The 17,795-nt window shown below is 40.4% G+C and overlaps 1 protein-coding gene across 1 annotated transcript in view; it reads left to right on the top strand.

Moving 5' to 3' along the window:
- The window catches only part of STX12 (syntaxin 12), a 37,813-nt gene extending 24,770 nt beyond the window's left edge, over positions 1 to 13,043 (top strand). Inside the window, exons 5-9 of the mRNA XM_047726945.1 lie at positions 3,352 to 3,395; positions 4,942 to 5,047; positions 8,942 to 9,014; positions 9,943 to 10,025; positions 11,526 to 13,043. Coding sequence (XP_047582901.1) covers positions 3,352 to 3,395; positions 4,942 to 5,047; positions 8,942 to 9,014; positions 9,943 to 10,025; positions 11,526 to 11,618 — 399 coding nt within the window. The 3' untranslated portion in view covers positions 11,619 to 13,043. The remainder of the gene's footprint in view (positions 1 to 3,351; positions 3,396 to 4,941; positions 5,048 to 8,941; positions 9,015 to 9,942; positions 10,026 to 11,525) is intronic.
- The last annotated feature ends 4,752 nt before the right edge of the window (positions 13,044 to 17,795 follow it).

Genomic DNA, 17,795 nt, shown 5'->3' with positions numbered 1-17,795 from the left:
TATATATTGATATATGTTAGAAATTAAAACTGTGAGGTTTTAAAAATGTTTATTCATTTATAAATAATAACCCAATATATAGTAATATAAATATAAATGACATTTTAATTAAAAATAACTTCTTTTCCAAAACAAAAAAGAAATTAGTGGGAAGAGTGGCATTGTTTTCATTTTTGCAAATCTTTTTAATATTTGACTTAACAGAAGGAAGCTGGATTTTCACACCTGCTTCTGTATTCAGTCTGTTGTGATAAGTTGTTTTGGTTGAGGTATCTGAAGAAAATCAGCCTTACAGGGATATGCAATTAGAAAAGGAAGGAGTATTTTATTTTATTTTATTTTATTTTTTAAGATTTTATTTATTTATTTGACAGAGAGAGATCACAAGTAGACGGAGAGGCAGGCAGAGAGAGAGAGAGAGGGAAGCAGGCTCCCCGCTGAGCAGAGAGCCCGATGTGGGACTCGATCCCAGGACCCTGAGATCATGACCTGAGCCAAAGGCAGCAGCTTAACCCACTGAGCCACCCAGGCGCCCCAGAAAAGGAAGGAGTATTTTAATTAATCTTTTCAGGTCATTGTTGATATTATTCTTTGATACTACATCAAAACTTGACAGAAGTTAGTGGAATTGTGGAGTCTAAAACTGTATTAATGACTTTTTCAGACTCTGCTACATCCAAATCTGTTGGTCTTATGTTTTGATTGGATCTTTTTTCCATGTATGATTTTTATATCATATATTTATCTTCTGGAAAATATTGATTTCCTGAGTTATGCAGGTCTTCCAAATGTTAATATATTTCATTATACAATATCAAAAGGTAATGTAGTATCTTTAGTTTTATCAGAAAAGTCTTTAGATATTTTAAGGGGGGTTGGAATCTTTTAAGTTCACAAGTGGTGCCACCCAGGTGCCCCTTATTTTTTATTTTTATTTTTTAAAGATTTTATTCATTTATTTGAGAGGGAGAGAGAGAGAGAGAGCAAATGAGAACAAGCAGGGGAGGGGCAAAGGGAGAGGGAGAAGCAGACTTCCTTGCTGAGCAGGGAGCCCCACTTAGGTAGGGCTCAATCCCAGGACCCCAGGGTTATGACCTCAACCAAAGGCGGACACTTAACCAACTGAGCCATCCAGGCACCCTGAAAGCTAGATTTTTATCACTGGCAACATACACTGTCCATTGTTTTCCTTGATGTGACAGGCTTACACTGTTTATCTTCAAGAGCTTATCTGCCAGGGGTGCCTGCGTGGCTCAGTCTGTTAAGCGTCTACCTTTAGTTCAGGTCCTGATCCCGGGGTCCTGGGATTGAGCCCCCGACCGGGCTCCCTGCTCAGCAGGGAGTCTGCTTCTCCCTCTGCCTTCTACTCCCTCTTCTTTTACTCTTTCTCTCTCTCTCTCTCAAATAAATAAATAAAATCTTAAAAAAAAAGTAGGCTTACATGGAGCCCAATTGGGGGGCTTGACCTCACAACTCTGAGATCAAGTTCTGAGCTGAGATCAAGAGTTGGATACTCAGTGGTCTGAGCCCCCTGTGTTTTTGCTCCATGAGTATAAACGTCAGCACAGTGAAAATGGCAAGTAACATCTTTGTATTATTTTGAATAATGGTCAAATAAATGGAAAAGTGCCCAACTTCTTTAATCACCAGGAAACTGCAGATTGAAACCACAGTGAGGTAGTATTTCATGTCCAGATGTGGGGCAAAAATGTAAAATTCTGTGAACACTGAAGGTGATTGTTATAGATATGATGCAACAGAAACTTCCCTACCTGGCCAGTTAGAGTATGAATTGGAAGACATTTTGCCTGTGAACTCCCGAATATATCAGTTCTACCCTAGAGAAAACTGGAAATGTTTGTATCAGAATATATGTATAAGAATGTTTATAGCAGAGTGCCCGGGTGGCTCAGTGGTTAAGCCTCTCCCTTCAGCTCAGGTCATGGTCTCAGGGTCCTGGGATCGAGGCCCACATCGGACTCTGCTCAGCAAGGAGCCTGCTTCCCTCCTTCTCTCTGCCTGCCTCTCTGCCTACTCATGATCTCTCTCTCCCTCTGTCAAATAAATAAATAAATAATCTTAAAAAAAAAAAAAAAAAAGAATGTTTATAGCAGAGGTGCCTGGGTGGCTCAGTGGGTTAAGCTGTTGCCTTTGGCTCAGGTCATGATCTCAGGGACCTGGCATCGAGGGCCCCATCGGGCTCTCTGCTCAGCAGGGATTCTCTCCCTCTGCCTGCCTCTCTGCCTACAGCGACAGAGAGTGATCTCTCTCTCTCTGTCAAATAAATAAAATCTTTAAAACAAAATGTTTATAGCAGCATTATTTGTTGGAAACATCTGAATGTCTGTTGGTAGTTGAATAGGTAAATGCATTAAGGTATATTCACATAATATCATACAGCAGAGAGAATTAATGAACAACAGTTACATTCAGCATCAGGGATCTGGCACAATCTGGCATGATCCAATGAAAGCACGGAAGAGTACAAACAGTGTAATTCCGTTCATGTGAGGTAAAATGATATTAAATAAGGTAAAATATTAAGTGATATTACATAAGCAGGTAAAATGATATTAAATAAGGATACATGTCTATATTGAAAATACGAGAAAATGATCATTGGAAAGTCAGGATAGTGGTTACTTTAAGGTCAAGGGGGGTGTGTTGTAATTGGAGAAGGGGATAGAGGTAGGTTGGAGGGCACTACCAGTGTTCTGTTTCTTGAAAAAGTAAAAATTTCAAACAACAACAGTAACAACAAAATAACCTCACAGTGTTCCTCTGGGTGGGTAGAACTTTGACATTTTCCTCATTTTGCTTGTTCTGTTAATTACTGCCATTATAAAAAGGGAAAGACTTGTTTTTTAATGGGAATCTATTGCTCTTTTAACATTTTTTCTTAACTTTTTTTAATACAGGCATTAGACTGATTTTTTGAAATGAGTCTGTCTCTTTAGCGTCTGATGTGCCATACATGTCCATTTTTTAAAAATCTTTACATGTTCTGAAGATTTGTTTCCCTGCAGGTTTTCCACTTGTCCCCTTATTCTGCCTCCCTTTGTAGGGAGATTGTAAATAGGTTGTCACTATGACTGTTGTTTACTCCTCTCTCCGACCCTTCCTCCACCCTATTCAGTAAGTTTACCATTCTGAGCCCAGATTTGCTTTAAACTACTTCACACCCATTTTATAGTCGAGACAGATTGCCAGAGCCCTGTGTCGTCTTACAGATCCCGTTGGAGCCAAGGGATGTTGCTTCTTTATACTGTAGCGACAGGAAGCCATTGTTTTGTGTGTCTGTCTGTGACATGTTTCTGGATAACAGCAGCAATAATGCCATCTGCTTTCTAGGCGGAGGAGAGGCAAAGAGAGGAACAGCTCGTCTCATTTGATGGGTAAGGAGTTATCCATCCAACCCGCTGGCTTGTTGAGATGGGATTCTGTACTTTCTACTTAATTCTAATTTTAAACATCAGTGCGGAGAAGAAGGAAAAATAAAGGCAGACCTGGGGTGGGTGACTTATAATCTACCAAGTAAAATAAAACAGTCAAAACCTTGTGCTTTTCCAAGATCTTTGAATTAGAGAAGAGACAATTTCAAGGTAAATAAAAAAGCCAGAGAAATCCCTGATGTCTTTGTGTTGGGGAGAGGGCTTGGCTCGCTAGGAATAAGTACGAATCTATGAATCTACAGATTAGGACTTTATCTCTAATACAGATTTAAGTTTTTCTAAGTTCTTGGGTGTCCGTTTACCCATCTGTAAAACAGAGGCAACTCATTCTTTTAGGAATAGTATAAGAAAAAGCAGACAATTTGCATCTGAAAGACATCTTCTTCACTTCTCCACACTGAGTTAACTGATTCCATAGAAATGTGTTGGTGTTATTAATTCAGAACTTAGAATGCTTTATTATAGTTATGTATCTCTCTGTGAGCACCTCAAAGGGGTGCCTGATGGGCTCTACCCTACTCCATTTTGTGTCTCCAACGTGTGGAAGAAACTCTTTAAATACTGTGAAGATGATGTCTGATTTATGCATACTGTTGGAAAAATGCTTAATACTGGAGTTTCAAAATGTTTTATGTCTAGCATCATATGTAGTATACCTTTCTTCTAAACGTGGTACCTGAAAAGAAGAGTTACAGCATTTCACTAGCTTTTTTACTTTAGTTTTCTCTTAAGAGGCATTTAACCCAGGAGCTCCTGGGTGGCTCCGGTGGTTAAGCATCTGCCTTTGACTCAGGTCCTGACCCAGGGTCCTAGAATGGGGCTCCCCAGGGCAGGCTCCCTGCTCAGCGGGGAGTCTGCTTCTCCCTCTTGCTCTGACCCTTCTCCTGCTCATGCTCTTGCACTCTCTCTCTTTCTCTCTTAAATGAATAAATTAAAAAAACCTTAAAAGTACTTTTTTATAAAAGAGGCATTTAACCCAAAATATAATCTCAAGGAATGTTTTGAAAACCAGAAGATGTGATTCTGTTAGATTAATTGGAGAAGCACTGACAGGTCACTTAGCTTGCTTTCCTCCACCCACTTAGTACCCAAGAGACCAACACAGCTTACTCTCTGAGAGTGCTCTAGAAAAGGATGGGTCAGTGTGCTTCATTGACTTGAAGTCTCTGTCTGCTTTCCTTGTCTGGCAAGCCCTAGCAGGATTGCAGAGTGTACCCCTAACTAGAAACCAGCAAGGAGGCCCATCCCTTATAGCCCTGCTTCATCTCAGTTTTGCCCAGGGAAGCTGAGACTTTGTTTTCTCGTGATATTATCAACTCTTTGCCTCCAGGTATGAAGAATGTGGCCCTTAAGGACTTTGTATCGATGCCAGAGGTGTTGGAGCCCTGGTAATGGCCTTGGATAGGCTCTGCTGGTAGTAGAAATGTTGTGGGTGTCTTGTGCACACCTTAGAGGGGAGGAATCAACTAGTGTGCTTGTCTCCTTGCAGCCATGAGGAGTGGAACCAGATGCAAAGCCAGGAGGATGAGGTGGCCATCACCGAACAGGATCTGGAACTTATTAAAGAGAGAGAAACAGCAATTCGGCAGCTGGAGGTAAGAGCCAGGTCGTGTCTTTTGTTTGACTCAATATATCTGCCACTCTAGTCCACCTGGATTTTCTCTCAGCCATTAGGAAAAAGTATGAGATGGGTCCTTATGTGATTTTCATATTATGTCTCAGAGTAATCATGGTGAATTTGAACTACTTTTATGATGGTATTAGTCATGGTGCCCAAGAAGATTCAAATCCTTTCCTCCATTACTATATCTTACATGGTCTCTGGGAGAATAGGAATGAAGAACAGAGCAAGGTAAACAAATATTTTATTCCTCATTAAGGCTCAGTCAGTTGGGCATCTGCCTTTGGCTCAGGTCATGATCCCAGGGTCCACAGCAGTCTCCCTGCTTAGCGGGGAGCCTGCTTCTCCTCTTCTCTCTCTGCCCCTCCCCTGCACTCATGCTCTCTCTCCCACTCTCTCTCTCTCTCTTTGCCCCCAGACTTTGCCCCCAGACCTCAATGCCAACTTCTAGATCGGGTGGGATTCTGTGGAGAGAGCCCCTTTGGGGCGCCTGTGTGGCCCAGTTGGTTAAATGTCTGCCTTCAGCTCAGATCATGATCCTGGGGTCCTGGGATCAAGCCCCATGGCAGGCTTCCTGGTCATTGGGGAGTCTGCTTCTCCCTCTGCCCTGTGTCCCCACCCCACCCCACCCCCCACTCATGCTCTCATTTCTCTCTTTCAAATAATAAAAGAAGAAGAGAGAGCGCCCCTTTGCTTAGTACCTCAGAATAAAAGCAGGCCAAAAAGTTTGCTTATCCCAAAGTCTAATCCCAGGTTGTGGATATGACTTCACTACAGGGAAACAGGAGCAGTTTTTGAGGTGGGGGTTGAGGTAAAGGTCTCGAGGCCTTTCTTACCTGATTTTCCAACTTTAACTTTACATAATGACCAGCATATTCTAAACCTGAGTAGTTTTCTCCTCCATGCAGCCAGAAGACTGCCATCCCTGGGGGGGCAGTGAGGAGGGTGGGGTTGTAGAGAGAGAAACTTGGAGCTCCTCCATGACCTTCGTCTGTGGCAGTGGCTCTGAACTCTAACGCATTCAGGATAGAGACCATCAGTGTCTAGGTTTAGATGGAACAATTCATCCTCAAATTTGATGATTTTATTGCCTTCAAAGATACCGTATCTTTCTTTTTCACTTACTGCGACTAACCATTGACTTGGTTCTCTAACATTAAAATTCTGTTCTGGCAGAGAGCAGAGTGAAACACAGAGCTAAGGAAAGGATTCTCTCCATAGAATCCCACCCTATCTAGAAGTTGGCATTGAGGTCTGGGGGCAAAGTCTTTTTTTCCCCTTTTTAAAGATTTTATTTATTTACCTGAGAGAGTGAGAGAGAGAGAGCGTGGGAAAGAGCGAGCATGAGTGCTCTTAGCTCCTTAGCCCAGGAACATAATGGGCGCATCAGAAATTTAGCATTAAGTCCAAATGGTTAGCTGGGACTGGATTTTCATATCCAGTCATTTCCTACATCTAATATACAAGCCCTGTTCTAATGGAAGAACAACATACTGTTGTGTCTCCTTGACTCTCACATTGTGCATCTGACATTTCTGGCTACCAAATGTGTGGGCCTTTTCCACATCAAGCAATCCTTCGATACCAGCGAGGTGTTTTATAACTTAACCCAATTTAGATACTGTCTACCTGGAATTAGCTTCAGATCCCACAGGTTAAGGGCTCAGTCCCACAAGACTGTACCCTCCCCCCAACTTGGGAAGCCCGCTAAGTCTAGGTTGTTACCTACACTTCTGACTGACAGGCTATCAATTGGAGGTTTCCATGACCCCCCTCACTGGATTTGATTAATTTGCTAGAGCAACTCAGAACTTAGGAAAACAGTTTATTTACTAGGTTACTGGTTTATTATAAAAGGATACAACTCAAGAACAGCCAGATGGAAGAGATACACAGAGCAAAGTATGTGGGAAGGGGTGTGGACCTTCCATGCCCTCTCCACCTGTACCACTCTCCTCGACCTCCATGTTCACCAGCCCGAAAGCGCTCTCAGTCCTGCCATTTAGGATTTTTATGGAGGCTTCATTATGTAGACACAATTGATTAAATCATTGGCTCTGGATGGTTGATTCAGCCTCCAGCCCTCTGATAACAAGGTTGGTTCCCCTGGCAACCAGCCCCCATCCTGAGGGGTTGTTCTTTAAGCTCAGGTGTGGTTGAAAGGAGTTTGTTATAAGTAACAAAACCTAATTTTCTCTCTTCACCACTTAGGAAATTTCGAGCATTTTAGGAGCTCTACTCTAGGAATGGGATGAAGACTAAATATATATTTCTTATTATAAATCACAGTTTCACACTCATGTTATAACCAATCTAAGCTATTTGCCCTTTAACTCAATTAACTTTTTATTTGGCTTCTCTTTCGCTTTAAGGTACAACTCAAGTCTTGCGGCTTCTGCAAGCCTTCCTCTGCACACCATTTACTAGTCACTTCCTCTGTAATGACTTTTCTTACTTATCTTGCTGTGTGCTCATCCCGCCCCCGTTAGCTAGTAAGCCTTTTTGTATCCACAGCAACTAGCAGACTGTCCCAACTACAGAAGACTCTTAGCAAGTAATTAAGGTTTTGATGTGCTGGTAAGAACTAGTCTTGCCAAGCTATGATTCGGAAGTCATGGCTTTCAAGGCATTGTTTCTGACTGTAGCATTCTGAGAGGCAGTGTATTGTAATCCAGAGAGCATGGGCTTCGGAGCTATTCTGGCTGCAATGCTTAGTTTCCTAATGGACCAGCTTTGTAACTGGACAGTTAAATAACCTCTCTGAGCCTTATTATCCTCAGAGATACTTGACTTCATGGAGTGACTGAATGATTAATATAAATATCAAAGAGGCATAGTAACATTATAAAAACATCATGAACTTTATTTTTTTATTTTTTTTAAAGATTTTATTTATTTATTTGACAGAGAGAGATCACAAGTAGGCAGAGAGGCCGACAGAGAGAGAAGGGGAAGCAGGCTCCCTGCTGAGCAGAATGCCGGATGCGGGACTTGATCCCAGGACCCTGAGATCATGACCCGAGCCGAAGGCAGAGGCTTAACCCACTGAGCCACCCAGGCGCCCCATCATGAACTTTTAATTCTCAGCTCTGCCACTTGCTAGCTTTGAGACCTTGGGACAGGTCATCAAACCTTCCTGAGCCCCAGTCTTCTCTTCTGTATGATGGGGATGATACATGTCTCATTGTGTTGTCATGAGAACCAACTAAATAATGATTAATCATAGCTGACACATGAAGTGCTTATTACACAGTTCCAAGAACTTTACATATATCAGCTTACTTAGTGCTTCTGCACTTTAGTATGAGGTGGGTACTATCATTGTCCACATTTCAGAGGCAACAGGCCAGAGGGGTTCTTTTTTTGTTTGTTTGTTTGTTTGTTTATTTGTTTATTTGACAGAGATCACAAGTAGGCAGAGAGGCAGGCAGAGAGAGAGGGGGAAGCAGGCTCCCCAATGAGCAGAGAGCCCAACGTGGGGCTCGATCCCAGGACCCTGGGATCATGATCTGAGCTGAAGGTAGAGGTTTAACCCACTGAGCCACCCAGGTGCCCCAGGCCAAAGGGGTTCTTAACCTACAATGGTACAACAAGACTGTGGAGGATTAACCTCACACAGCAAGACTATCCTCTCTAGCTGACTCTCAGGCTCTAAGAGTCTGTTTAATTACCTACTTGGTATAGTTCTTGGCACATAGTAGGCATTTAGTAGATATTAGTTAACTTTATTTTCATTTTCAGTTTATGGAGAAAGCATGATTTATAAGCCTTAGAAACACACGTGTTATGTTTACAGCCAAAATTTTAGCTAAGTAGAGGGATCGTCTAACATGTTGCTTTATGTTTGTTATTTTTTTGTGTTCCCTAGGCTGACATTTTGGATGTCAATCAAATATTTAAAGATTTGGCCATGATGATCCACGATCAAGGGGATCTAATTGGTATGTATCATTGATACCGTAAACCTCGAGGTGAGTTGATAGCAATACTTGTGTGTGAACAAGTCAGTAAGACATATCTGAAGAAATTAGACATTTAAAAATTATTAAATTCTTGGGGCGCCTGGGTGGCTCAGTGGGTTAAGCCGCTGCCTTCGGCTCGGGTCATGATCTCGGAGTCCTGGGATCGAGTCCCGCGTTGGGCTCTCTGCTCAGCAGGGAGCCTGCTTCCTCCTGTCTCTCTGCCTGCCTCTCTGCCTACTTGTGATCTCTGTCTGTCAAATAAATAAATAAAAATCTTTAAAAAAAAAAATTATTAAATTCTTTTTTTAGCCCCCTTTTTATATTGTCAAATGTAAAAACTGAAATGAGACCTCTGTGATTGCTCAGCTCCCTTGCCATTAGCCTCCTGCTAAGTCTTTGGCTGTTGAGGGAAATAGCTGTTGGCTTCCCAGCTTTTATCTCCAGAAACTTACCCAATTTGGGGATTAGTAACCTCCTTTTTTAAGCTTTTTATTTGGAAATGATTTCAAGTTTAGAAAAGTTGCAAAAATAAAAAGACTACAAGGAATTCCTTTGTAACCTTTACACAGATTTACCTCTTGTTAACATTCTACCCCATTTGCTTTAGACTTGCTCCCTTTCTCTCTAAATATACGTGTGTATGCATAATTTTTTCTGACCCATTCATGGATAAGTTGCATACTTCACAGCACTTTGCCGCTAAAATAGTTCAGTGCTTATTTCCAAAGAATAGAGTTATTGTCTTACCCAGTTAGTATCTTTGGATTCCATGGCTGGATAGTTGGAATGGTGGTAGTAAAACAAGGGCCAGCATCATCAAGAGTGTGTTTAATTTGCAATCTTGAAACATCTGATTTGGTAAAAATATCCACTGCCCTCCTTTTTTTTTTTTTTTTTTTTTTTGCAGATAGCATAGAAGCCAATGTGGAAAGCTCAGAGGTACATGTAGAGAGAGCAACTGACCAGTTACAGCGAGCTGCTTACTATCAGGTAAGAGCACGTACCCAAAAAAGTCACTGGGCTGCCGACTTCACGAGCCATCACAGCTCATTGACACACTGAGAACAGCTGCAGCCTTTGGCTTAGGTTTAAGCTGGAGGCCCGTGGTCGCAGTTGCTGTGGTGGTCCATTTGTAATATTTTCCTCTGTAGAGAAATCTACAAAAAGACATCAGTCCTTGAATAAACTAATACAGAAGCCTTTTAGCTACAAAGCTAACCCCATTAGCTGGCATGCTACCTAAATCTGGTATAAAGCTAATTTTATATTATGAACAGCTAAAATTTGTTTCAATTAGTATAGTAATAGGTACAAAGTAAGACTTTGTGGATACTTTATGTTGACTGTGGCCACAGAGGATGGACATAAAATCAGTTCTAACTGCTAGTTGTGAATAAAGAGGGGTTTCTCATTTTTCTATGAATAAATGGGAGTTAATTGTTCTACTTTGTATGAAGTGATTTTTTTTTTTTTTACATATTAGCTGAAATGCTGGTTTTATGACTTTTACCTGAGTCTTTATCTCAAGTGTACAAATACTGTAAATGAGGTCCTTTTCATTTCCTCTCCATTTGGTGCTGTATGATTTTTTAGGTGTAAACAGCATTTCAGTCATTTTCCATGTTCCTAGGATAGTTGTATTTTACCTGGAAATGTTCTTAAAGAAATTTGTATTTAATAATAGTGTTTCCTTTTAAAAACCGAGTGATGATGTTAGTGTCAGACAGTAAAGGAAATATGAAGTAAATTATATGCATCCACTCAATATTATGTGGGAATTAAAAGAGATGTTTATAATAACAACAATTTTATGCTAAAATAGTAAGTGAGAAAAATGTCAAACATCATACAGTGTGATCCCAGTTCTGTCAGATAACAATATGCATAGATAAAAGATCATGAGAAAATACAATAAAAATGTCAGCAATTTTATCTGTAGGTAATTATTTTCTTTGTATTTTTTAAGATGAACACAGAATTTTATAATTGGTATAAAATCTTTATTAAAATACATGTGCACAATGGGGTGCCTGGATGGCTCAGTGGGTTAAAGCCTCTGCCTTTGGCTCGGGTCATGATCCTGGGGTCCTGGGATTGAGCCCCACATCGGGCCCTCTGCCTGGAGGGGAGCCTGCTTCCTCCTCTCTCTCTGCCTGCCTCTCTGCCTACTTGTGATCTCTGTCAAATAAATAAAATCTTAAAAAAAAAAAAACCACATATGCACAAATAACTTATTTTATTACAAATAATGCCTAGCAGCATAGGTATAAACAATCCCTTTGCAGAAATGTATTAGGGGATCTGGAATTAAAACTGGCACTACTGCCTTGTGCTGATAACTGGTGAGATTTGGGGAAGGTCTCTGAATATTCATGCACATATAGAGTTAATGCTGGATTATGGGGAGGCAGATTTATGAAGCACTCTTGGAGTCTCAGCAAAAATTTTACTTGTCTCATGAGTGTCTTCTTTGTATATTTTTCTCCTCAGAAAAAATCTCGCAAGAAGATCTGTATCCTGGTGCTTGTCCTGTCTGTGATTATCGTAATCTTGGTACTTATTATCTGGCGAATTTATAAATGAAGTGATTGCCTCTGAGCCGCCTTCTGCTGAGCTGTTTTCAAGGGCACCTGCTTCCTGGAGTCTTGCCAGAACAAACTGATCACAAGAAGAGAGCATACACCAGAATGTCCTGTAATAATTTAGTTAGAAAATAACTACTAACTAGTCCTTTGGAATTAGTGACCCATGGAGACAGTATTTATCAATTTATGTATACATTTTATTGATTTCTCAAATTAGTAATTAATTTATGTGGATTTTGCTTTCTCTTGTATTCTGATTGCCCTTCATCTCCAAGTGTTTACTGAAAATTCCATTCTAGATATTCTTGTTTTGACAGGTGACACTACAGTCTTGTAATATTGTCATTTTATGTGTATACTAGATTCACCTTTTTCTAGTCGCTGAAATAGAATTACTTTCTGACAGCCAGCACATTTGTCAGAAACCATATAATAAGCTGATACTTTTTATTATTTAACATTTTAATTTGAATTTCGAAGAAGCCTATTCTCTATCTGCTTTAAAAGATTTTGGCAACGTATTTAACGAGAAAGTAAAAAAAAAAGGCACATTTAATCCCAAATAAAAGTATCTATTTGAGCTGGCCAGTCGTCAAGGTACCCATTAACGGGGTTTGAATTTTACCTTATTATCTGCCAGTGTCATCCATGGCCGTTCATCTGCACACACACTAAACCATCTTGTTCACTTTTTTAAGAGGTTAATTTAATTTAACATTATGCTCTCTGGGGTCCCTCTCCCCCTGTCTGTATAGAAAGGGAGAATTAGATAAAGCATGCTTTTGGAAAGCAAATAGGAACTGTTTGGAATGATTTAAACTTTTTGTTATTGTTCACTTGTGGTTCTGCATTCCTGGTGAATGATGAATATTGCTGTCAAAAGGCTGCTCCTTCCCCATAAGGGTTGCTGGGCATTTGATGGCAGGAAGATTTTAAAAGCTAGACTGAAGTTGGTTTAAAATTTAGTTCTGTGAACCTGTGATAAAGCGAAGAAAAGGTTCATTTTTGTAAATACTGATGGTTTGGAATAGTGATGTTAGACTTATCCTGATTTATGAACAAGAGATTAATCTCCGTGCATAGTTTTAGACAAAAAAAATGTTTCAATAAAAGATTGCTGTCTTGTAATAGAAATGTTGTCCACTTCCCTTTTTCACACAGGTCTAGAGCCATTAAAGGGAATATAATTTCTGGCTCACACATAAGTGTGAATTGGGCCAATGATTTCAGTTCATCCTTTAGTGAATTAGAGGACTGGGCTACCCTGGATATATTTATGTTCATTTCTTCCATCTGTTCAGTGTCAATCTCCTTTTTACCAAACTAATGTGAATAGTAGGGAAACAAGGGCCCAGATGCCCAAGTTTCTTTGTACTCTTACACCATTCCACTCCTTAATACAAATAAACATTTTAAAAGCTTTTGTAGTAAGTTTTTATGAGTTAACTTGTGGTAGCTATTAGGTAATTTGCTGTCCTGAGAAAAATTGAACCTGGCAAGAAGACTGGAGGTCAGTTGATTGGTTTGGGGGTGGAATAAGGGCTGCTGCTGCCCCTGTCCTTGAAAAACAGGATGACACCCAATTGGGGTGTCACAGTGGCCCAAGCAGCAGCTTCAGGGCTCATTCCTTATTAGTTCCACAATCATGGCCCCTTCAGCTCCAAAATTACAGCTGGACTTGGGTACGTCATTTGTAACGTTTCAGACAAAAAATTCCTGATTGTGAAAAATGGTTTCAGTTTGGGTTAAATGAAGCTATTCATAGTTCTATTCTATAATACTGTGTAATCCAGTGGTGGTGGTGGTAATAGTGGTTGTGAATAGCAAATTTGACCTTGGCTTAGAATTCGAATGGCCTAGAATTTAGGGTAGTTGCCATGAGGTTCTGCTAGATGATCTTAATAAACCTGTTCACAGAATCCTCCTTATCTGTGCTTTGTTTGTCTTTGGGGGGAAGGGGCACCATGGTCGAGGACAGTGGTTTTTAACCATGGCTTCACATTAGAAACTAAAAAAATACTGATACCTCGGTGCCCCACCACAAGATTTTAATTCAATTAGTCTGGAGTATAGACTGGGCATTTAAAAGCTCTAGATAATTCTCAGGTATAACCATGGTTGAGAGCCATTAGTTTGGAGGTCAAAAGCCAGACCGGAGCACAGAAGACTGAAGAATCTTGGCTCTGCCATTAACTTGCCATAGGTATTTGGGTAAGTCATTTAACCTATAGGCCCTAAGTTTTCCCAGTAACTCTCTTCTAGCTATAACATTTTTTTTTTAAGATTTTATTTATTTATTTGACAGATCACAAGTAGGCTGAGAGGCATGCAGAGAGAGGGGAAGGCAGGCTCCCCGCTGAGCAGAAATCCCGATGTGGGGCTCAATCCCAGGACCCTGAGATCATGACCTGAGGTGGAGGCAGTGACTTAACCCACTGAGCCACCCAGGGACTCCTCTATAACATTTTCTGACTATAAGGATCCACAGGGGTTTGGTCTGAGCATACGGATTCTATTTGCCTTGGTATTTCTTTCCTTTTCTCTTCCCCTTTCTCCTTCCTTTATGGAATGTTCTGGAAGCACTAAGCAGATCTACCATTCTTTTCAAGTAAATTAAAACTATAGTATTATATAGGGTAAAGTAGAAATGTCATTGTGGGCCTTTCTTCTGGGAATGTTCTAGAACAAGAAATTGTAGCTGCTAGACTGATGCTCCCAGGGCAGGTTTTGTCTTACCTGCTAAGGGGTGGTGATACACACTGCCTTATACCATTGGGCAACAATATCAAATTGGAATTACCATTGCATCAGTGCAAAGTTAAACACCCTAAGCCGCCTCCATTTATTTTTTCAATTGAAGTATAACCGGCATACAGTATTCAGGTATACAACATAGTGATTTGATATCTATATACAATATGAAATGGTCACCACAGAAGTCCTGTCACCATCTGTCACCAAAGTTTTTACATTATTGATGATATTACCTATGCTGTTACATAATATCCCCATGAGTTATTTTATAACTGGAAGTTTGTACCTCTGAATCCCCTTCACGTATTTTGCCTGCCGCTGACCCCTCCGCACTCGTAACCAGTAGTTTGTCTCCTGTATATATGAGTCTGTTTCTGTTTTATTTTCTTTGTTCATTTGTTTTGTTTTCTAGATTCCATATAAGTGAAATCATATAGCATTTGTCTTTTCCGACCTATTTTATCTAGCATAATACCCTCTAGGTCTGTCTATGTTGTTGCAAATAACAATATTTCTTTCTTTTTTATGGCTGAGAAATATTATATATATATCCCATTTTCTTCATCCATTCATCTATCTGGACATTTGGGGTGCTTCCATGCCTTGGCTATTGTAAATAATGCAGTGAACATCGGAGTGCATATGTCTTTTTGAATTAGTATTTCCATTTTCTTCAGATAAATACCCAGAAGTGGAATTGCTGGATCATGTGGTAGTTCTATTTTTTTTTTTTTTTTATTTTCAATTTTTCAAGGAAACTCCATACTGTTTTCCATAGAGGCGGTACCAATTTACATTTCACCAACAGTGCACAAGTGTTCCCTTTTCTCCACATTCTCACCAACACTTGTTATTTCTTGTCTTTTTGATACTGGCCGTTCTGACAGCTGTAAGGTGCTATCTCATTGTGGTTTTGCTTTGTATTTCCCTGATGATGAGTGACATTGAGTATCTTTTCATGTGTCTATTGGCCATCTGGATGTCTTGGAAAAATGTCTACTCAGGTCCTCTGCCAATTTTTTAATTGAATTTTTATATTGAGTTGCATGAGTTCTTTAAGTTAACTCCTTATTGGATATATCATTAGCAAATATCTTCTCTCATTCAGTAACTTGCCTTTCCATTTTATTGATGGTTTCCTTCACTGAACAAAAGCCTTTTAGTTCAATATAGTGCCATTTGTTTATTTTTGCTTTTGTTGTCTTTGCCTGAGGAGACAGATCCAAAAAAACTATTGCTAAGGTCAGTGTCAAAAAGCTTCCTGGGCGCCTGGGTGGCTCAGTGGGTTAAGCCACTGCCTTCGGCTCAGGTCATGATCCCGGAGTCCTGGGATCGAGCCCCACATCGGGCTCTCTGCTCAGCGGGGAGCCTGCTTCCTCCTCTCTCTATGCCTGCTTATGATCTCTCTGTCAAATAAATGAATAAAATCTTTAAAAAAGAAAAAAAAAAAAGCTTCCTGCCTGTTTTCTTCTAGGAGTTTTATGGTTTCAGGTCTTATATTTAAGTCTTTAACCACTTTGGCTTAGTGTGTGTGGGTTTTGGTTTTTTTTTTCTGCCCGCAACGTGGACTTTTTTTTTTTTTAATATTGTTTTATTTTTTTTCAGTGTTCCAAGATTCATTGTTTATGCACCGCACCCAGTGCTTCATGCAATATGTGCCCTCCTTAATACCCACCACCAGCCTTACCCAACCCCCAACCCCTCTCCCCTCCAAAACCCTCAGTTTGTTTCTCCGAGTCCACAGTCTATAACTTAAAAGAGTGATTCAGTTTCATTGTTTTGTATGTAGCTGTCCCGTTTTGCCTACATTTATTGAAGAGACTCTTTTCCCCTACTATATATTGCCTCTTTTGTCATAGATTAATTGACCATATGAGAGTTAGTTTATCTTTGGGCTCTCTACTCTGTTACATTGATTCATGTGTCTATTTTTGTGCCAGTAACATACTGTTTCACTTACTATAGCTCTGTAGTATAGTTTGGAATCTAGGAGTATGATATTTCCAACTTTGTTCTTTTTGTTCTTAAAACTCCGTTCTTTTTTACGGGTGCCTGGCTGGCTCAGTTGGTGGACTGTGTGACTCTTGACCTTGGGCTCATGAGTTTGAGCCCCATACTGAGTGTAGAGATTACTTAAAAATAAAGTCTTTTAGAAAATCCAAACAACTCCATTCTTTTTTTTTTTTTAAGATTTTATTTATTTAGGGGCGCCTGGGTGGCTCAGTGGGTTAAGCCGCTGCCTTCGGCTCAGGTCATGATCCCAGGTCCTGGGTTCGAGCCCCATATAGGGCTTTCTGCTCAGCAGGGAGCCTGCTTCCTCCTCTCTCTCTGCCTGCCTCTATGCTTACTTGTGATTTCTGTCAAATAAATAAATAAAATCTTTAAAAAAAAAAAAAGAAGACAGGGAGGTTTCTTTAAAAAAAAAAAAGATTTTATTTATTTATTTGACACAGAGAGAGAGATCACAATTACACAGAGAGAGAGGCAGAGAGAGAGAGAGGGAAGCAGGCTCCCCGCTGAGCAGAGAGCCCAGATGTGGGGCTCAATCCCAGGACACTGAGATCATGACCTGAGCTAAAGGCAGAGGCTTAAGCCACTGAGCCACCCAGGCGCCCCTTTTTTTTTCTTTTTTCCCCCCTTCCTATTAAGAGGTTATCCTTAGTCACAGGATTGAAGTCTTCGCTTTTGATCGCTAAATGCAGACCAAAACCCAACTCAGATTTCATTCTATCCTATTTCCTAGGGCTAGGAATCACCCGCTTCTCCCTGCTTTTCTAAACATGTTAAGTGTATCCCTAAATTTCACGGGATTTTTCAGTACTGTTTTTCAGTGCTATGAAATACAACTATTTTAGACTCTCCATTTAACCAGGATATAGTGTGAAGGGTTTTGATACCCAATCCCTGATCGTACTTACAGGCCGTTTAAGTAATTCATTTTAATACTTATCCAAAATGAAATTTGACTGACAATGTGGTACTTGATTTTTAAGGGATAAACTTGAAATAATAGAATTTTTAATGTTGGACTCTGATTATGGACCAAGTTTTTACCAGCCAGTGATGAGAAAAATGATGTAGTGGGCTTTTTATTTTTATTTGAGAGAGCACAAGCAGGGGTAACTGCAGAGGGAGACGGAGAAGCAGGCTGCTTGCTGAGTAGGGAGCCCAACACAGGGCTCCAGGGGATCATGACCTGAGCTGAAGGCAAAAGCTTAGCCAACTGAGCCACCCAGGTGCCCCTGTAGTAGTGGGCTTTTTAAAGTACCATCTTTGAGTCTGAGATAATGACCTTCCACCTTTTTTTTTTTTTTTAAGATTTTATTCATTTCTTTGACAGAGAGAAAAATCCTAAGTAGGCAGAGAGGGGGCGGGGGAAGCAGGCTCCCCACTAAGCAGAGAGCCCGATGCAGGGCTTGAC

This window comes from Lutra lutra, chromosome 4 (genome assembly GCF_902655055.1).
Source record: "Lutra lutra chromosome 4, mLutLut1.2, whole genome shotgun sequence".
NCBI lineage: Eukaryota > Metazoa > Chordata > Mammalia > Carnivora > Mustelidae > Lutra > Lutra lutra.
The sequence above is the reverse complement of the archived record's forward strand: the minus strand, read 5'-3'. Positions and strand labels throughout refer to the sequence as shown.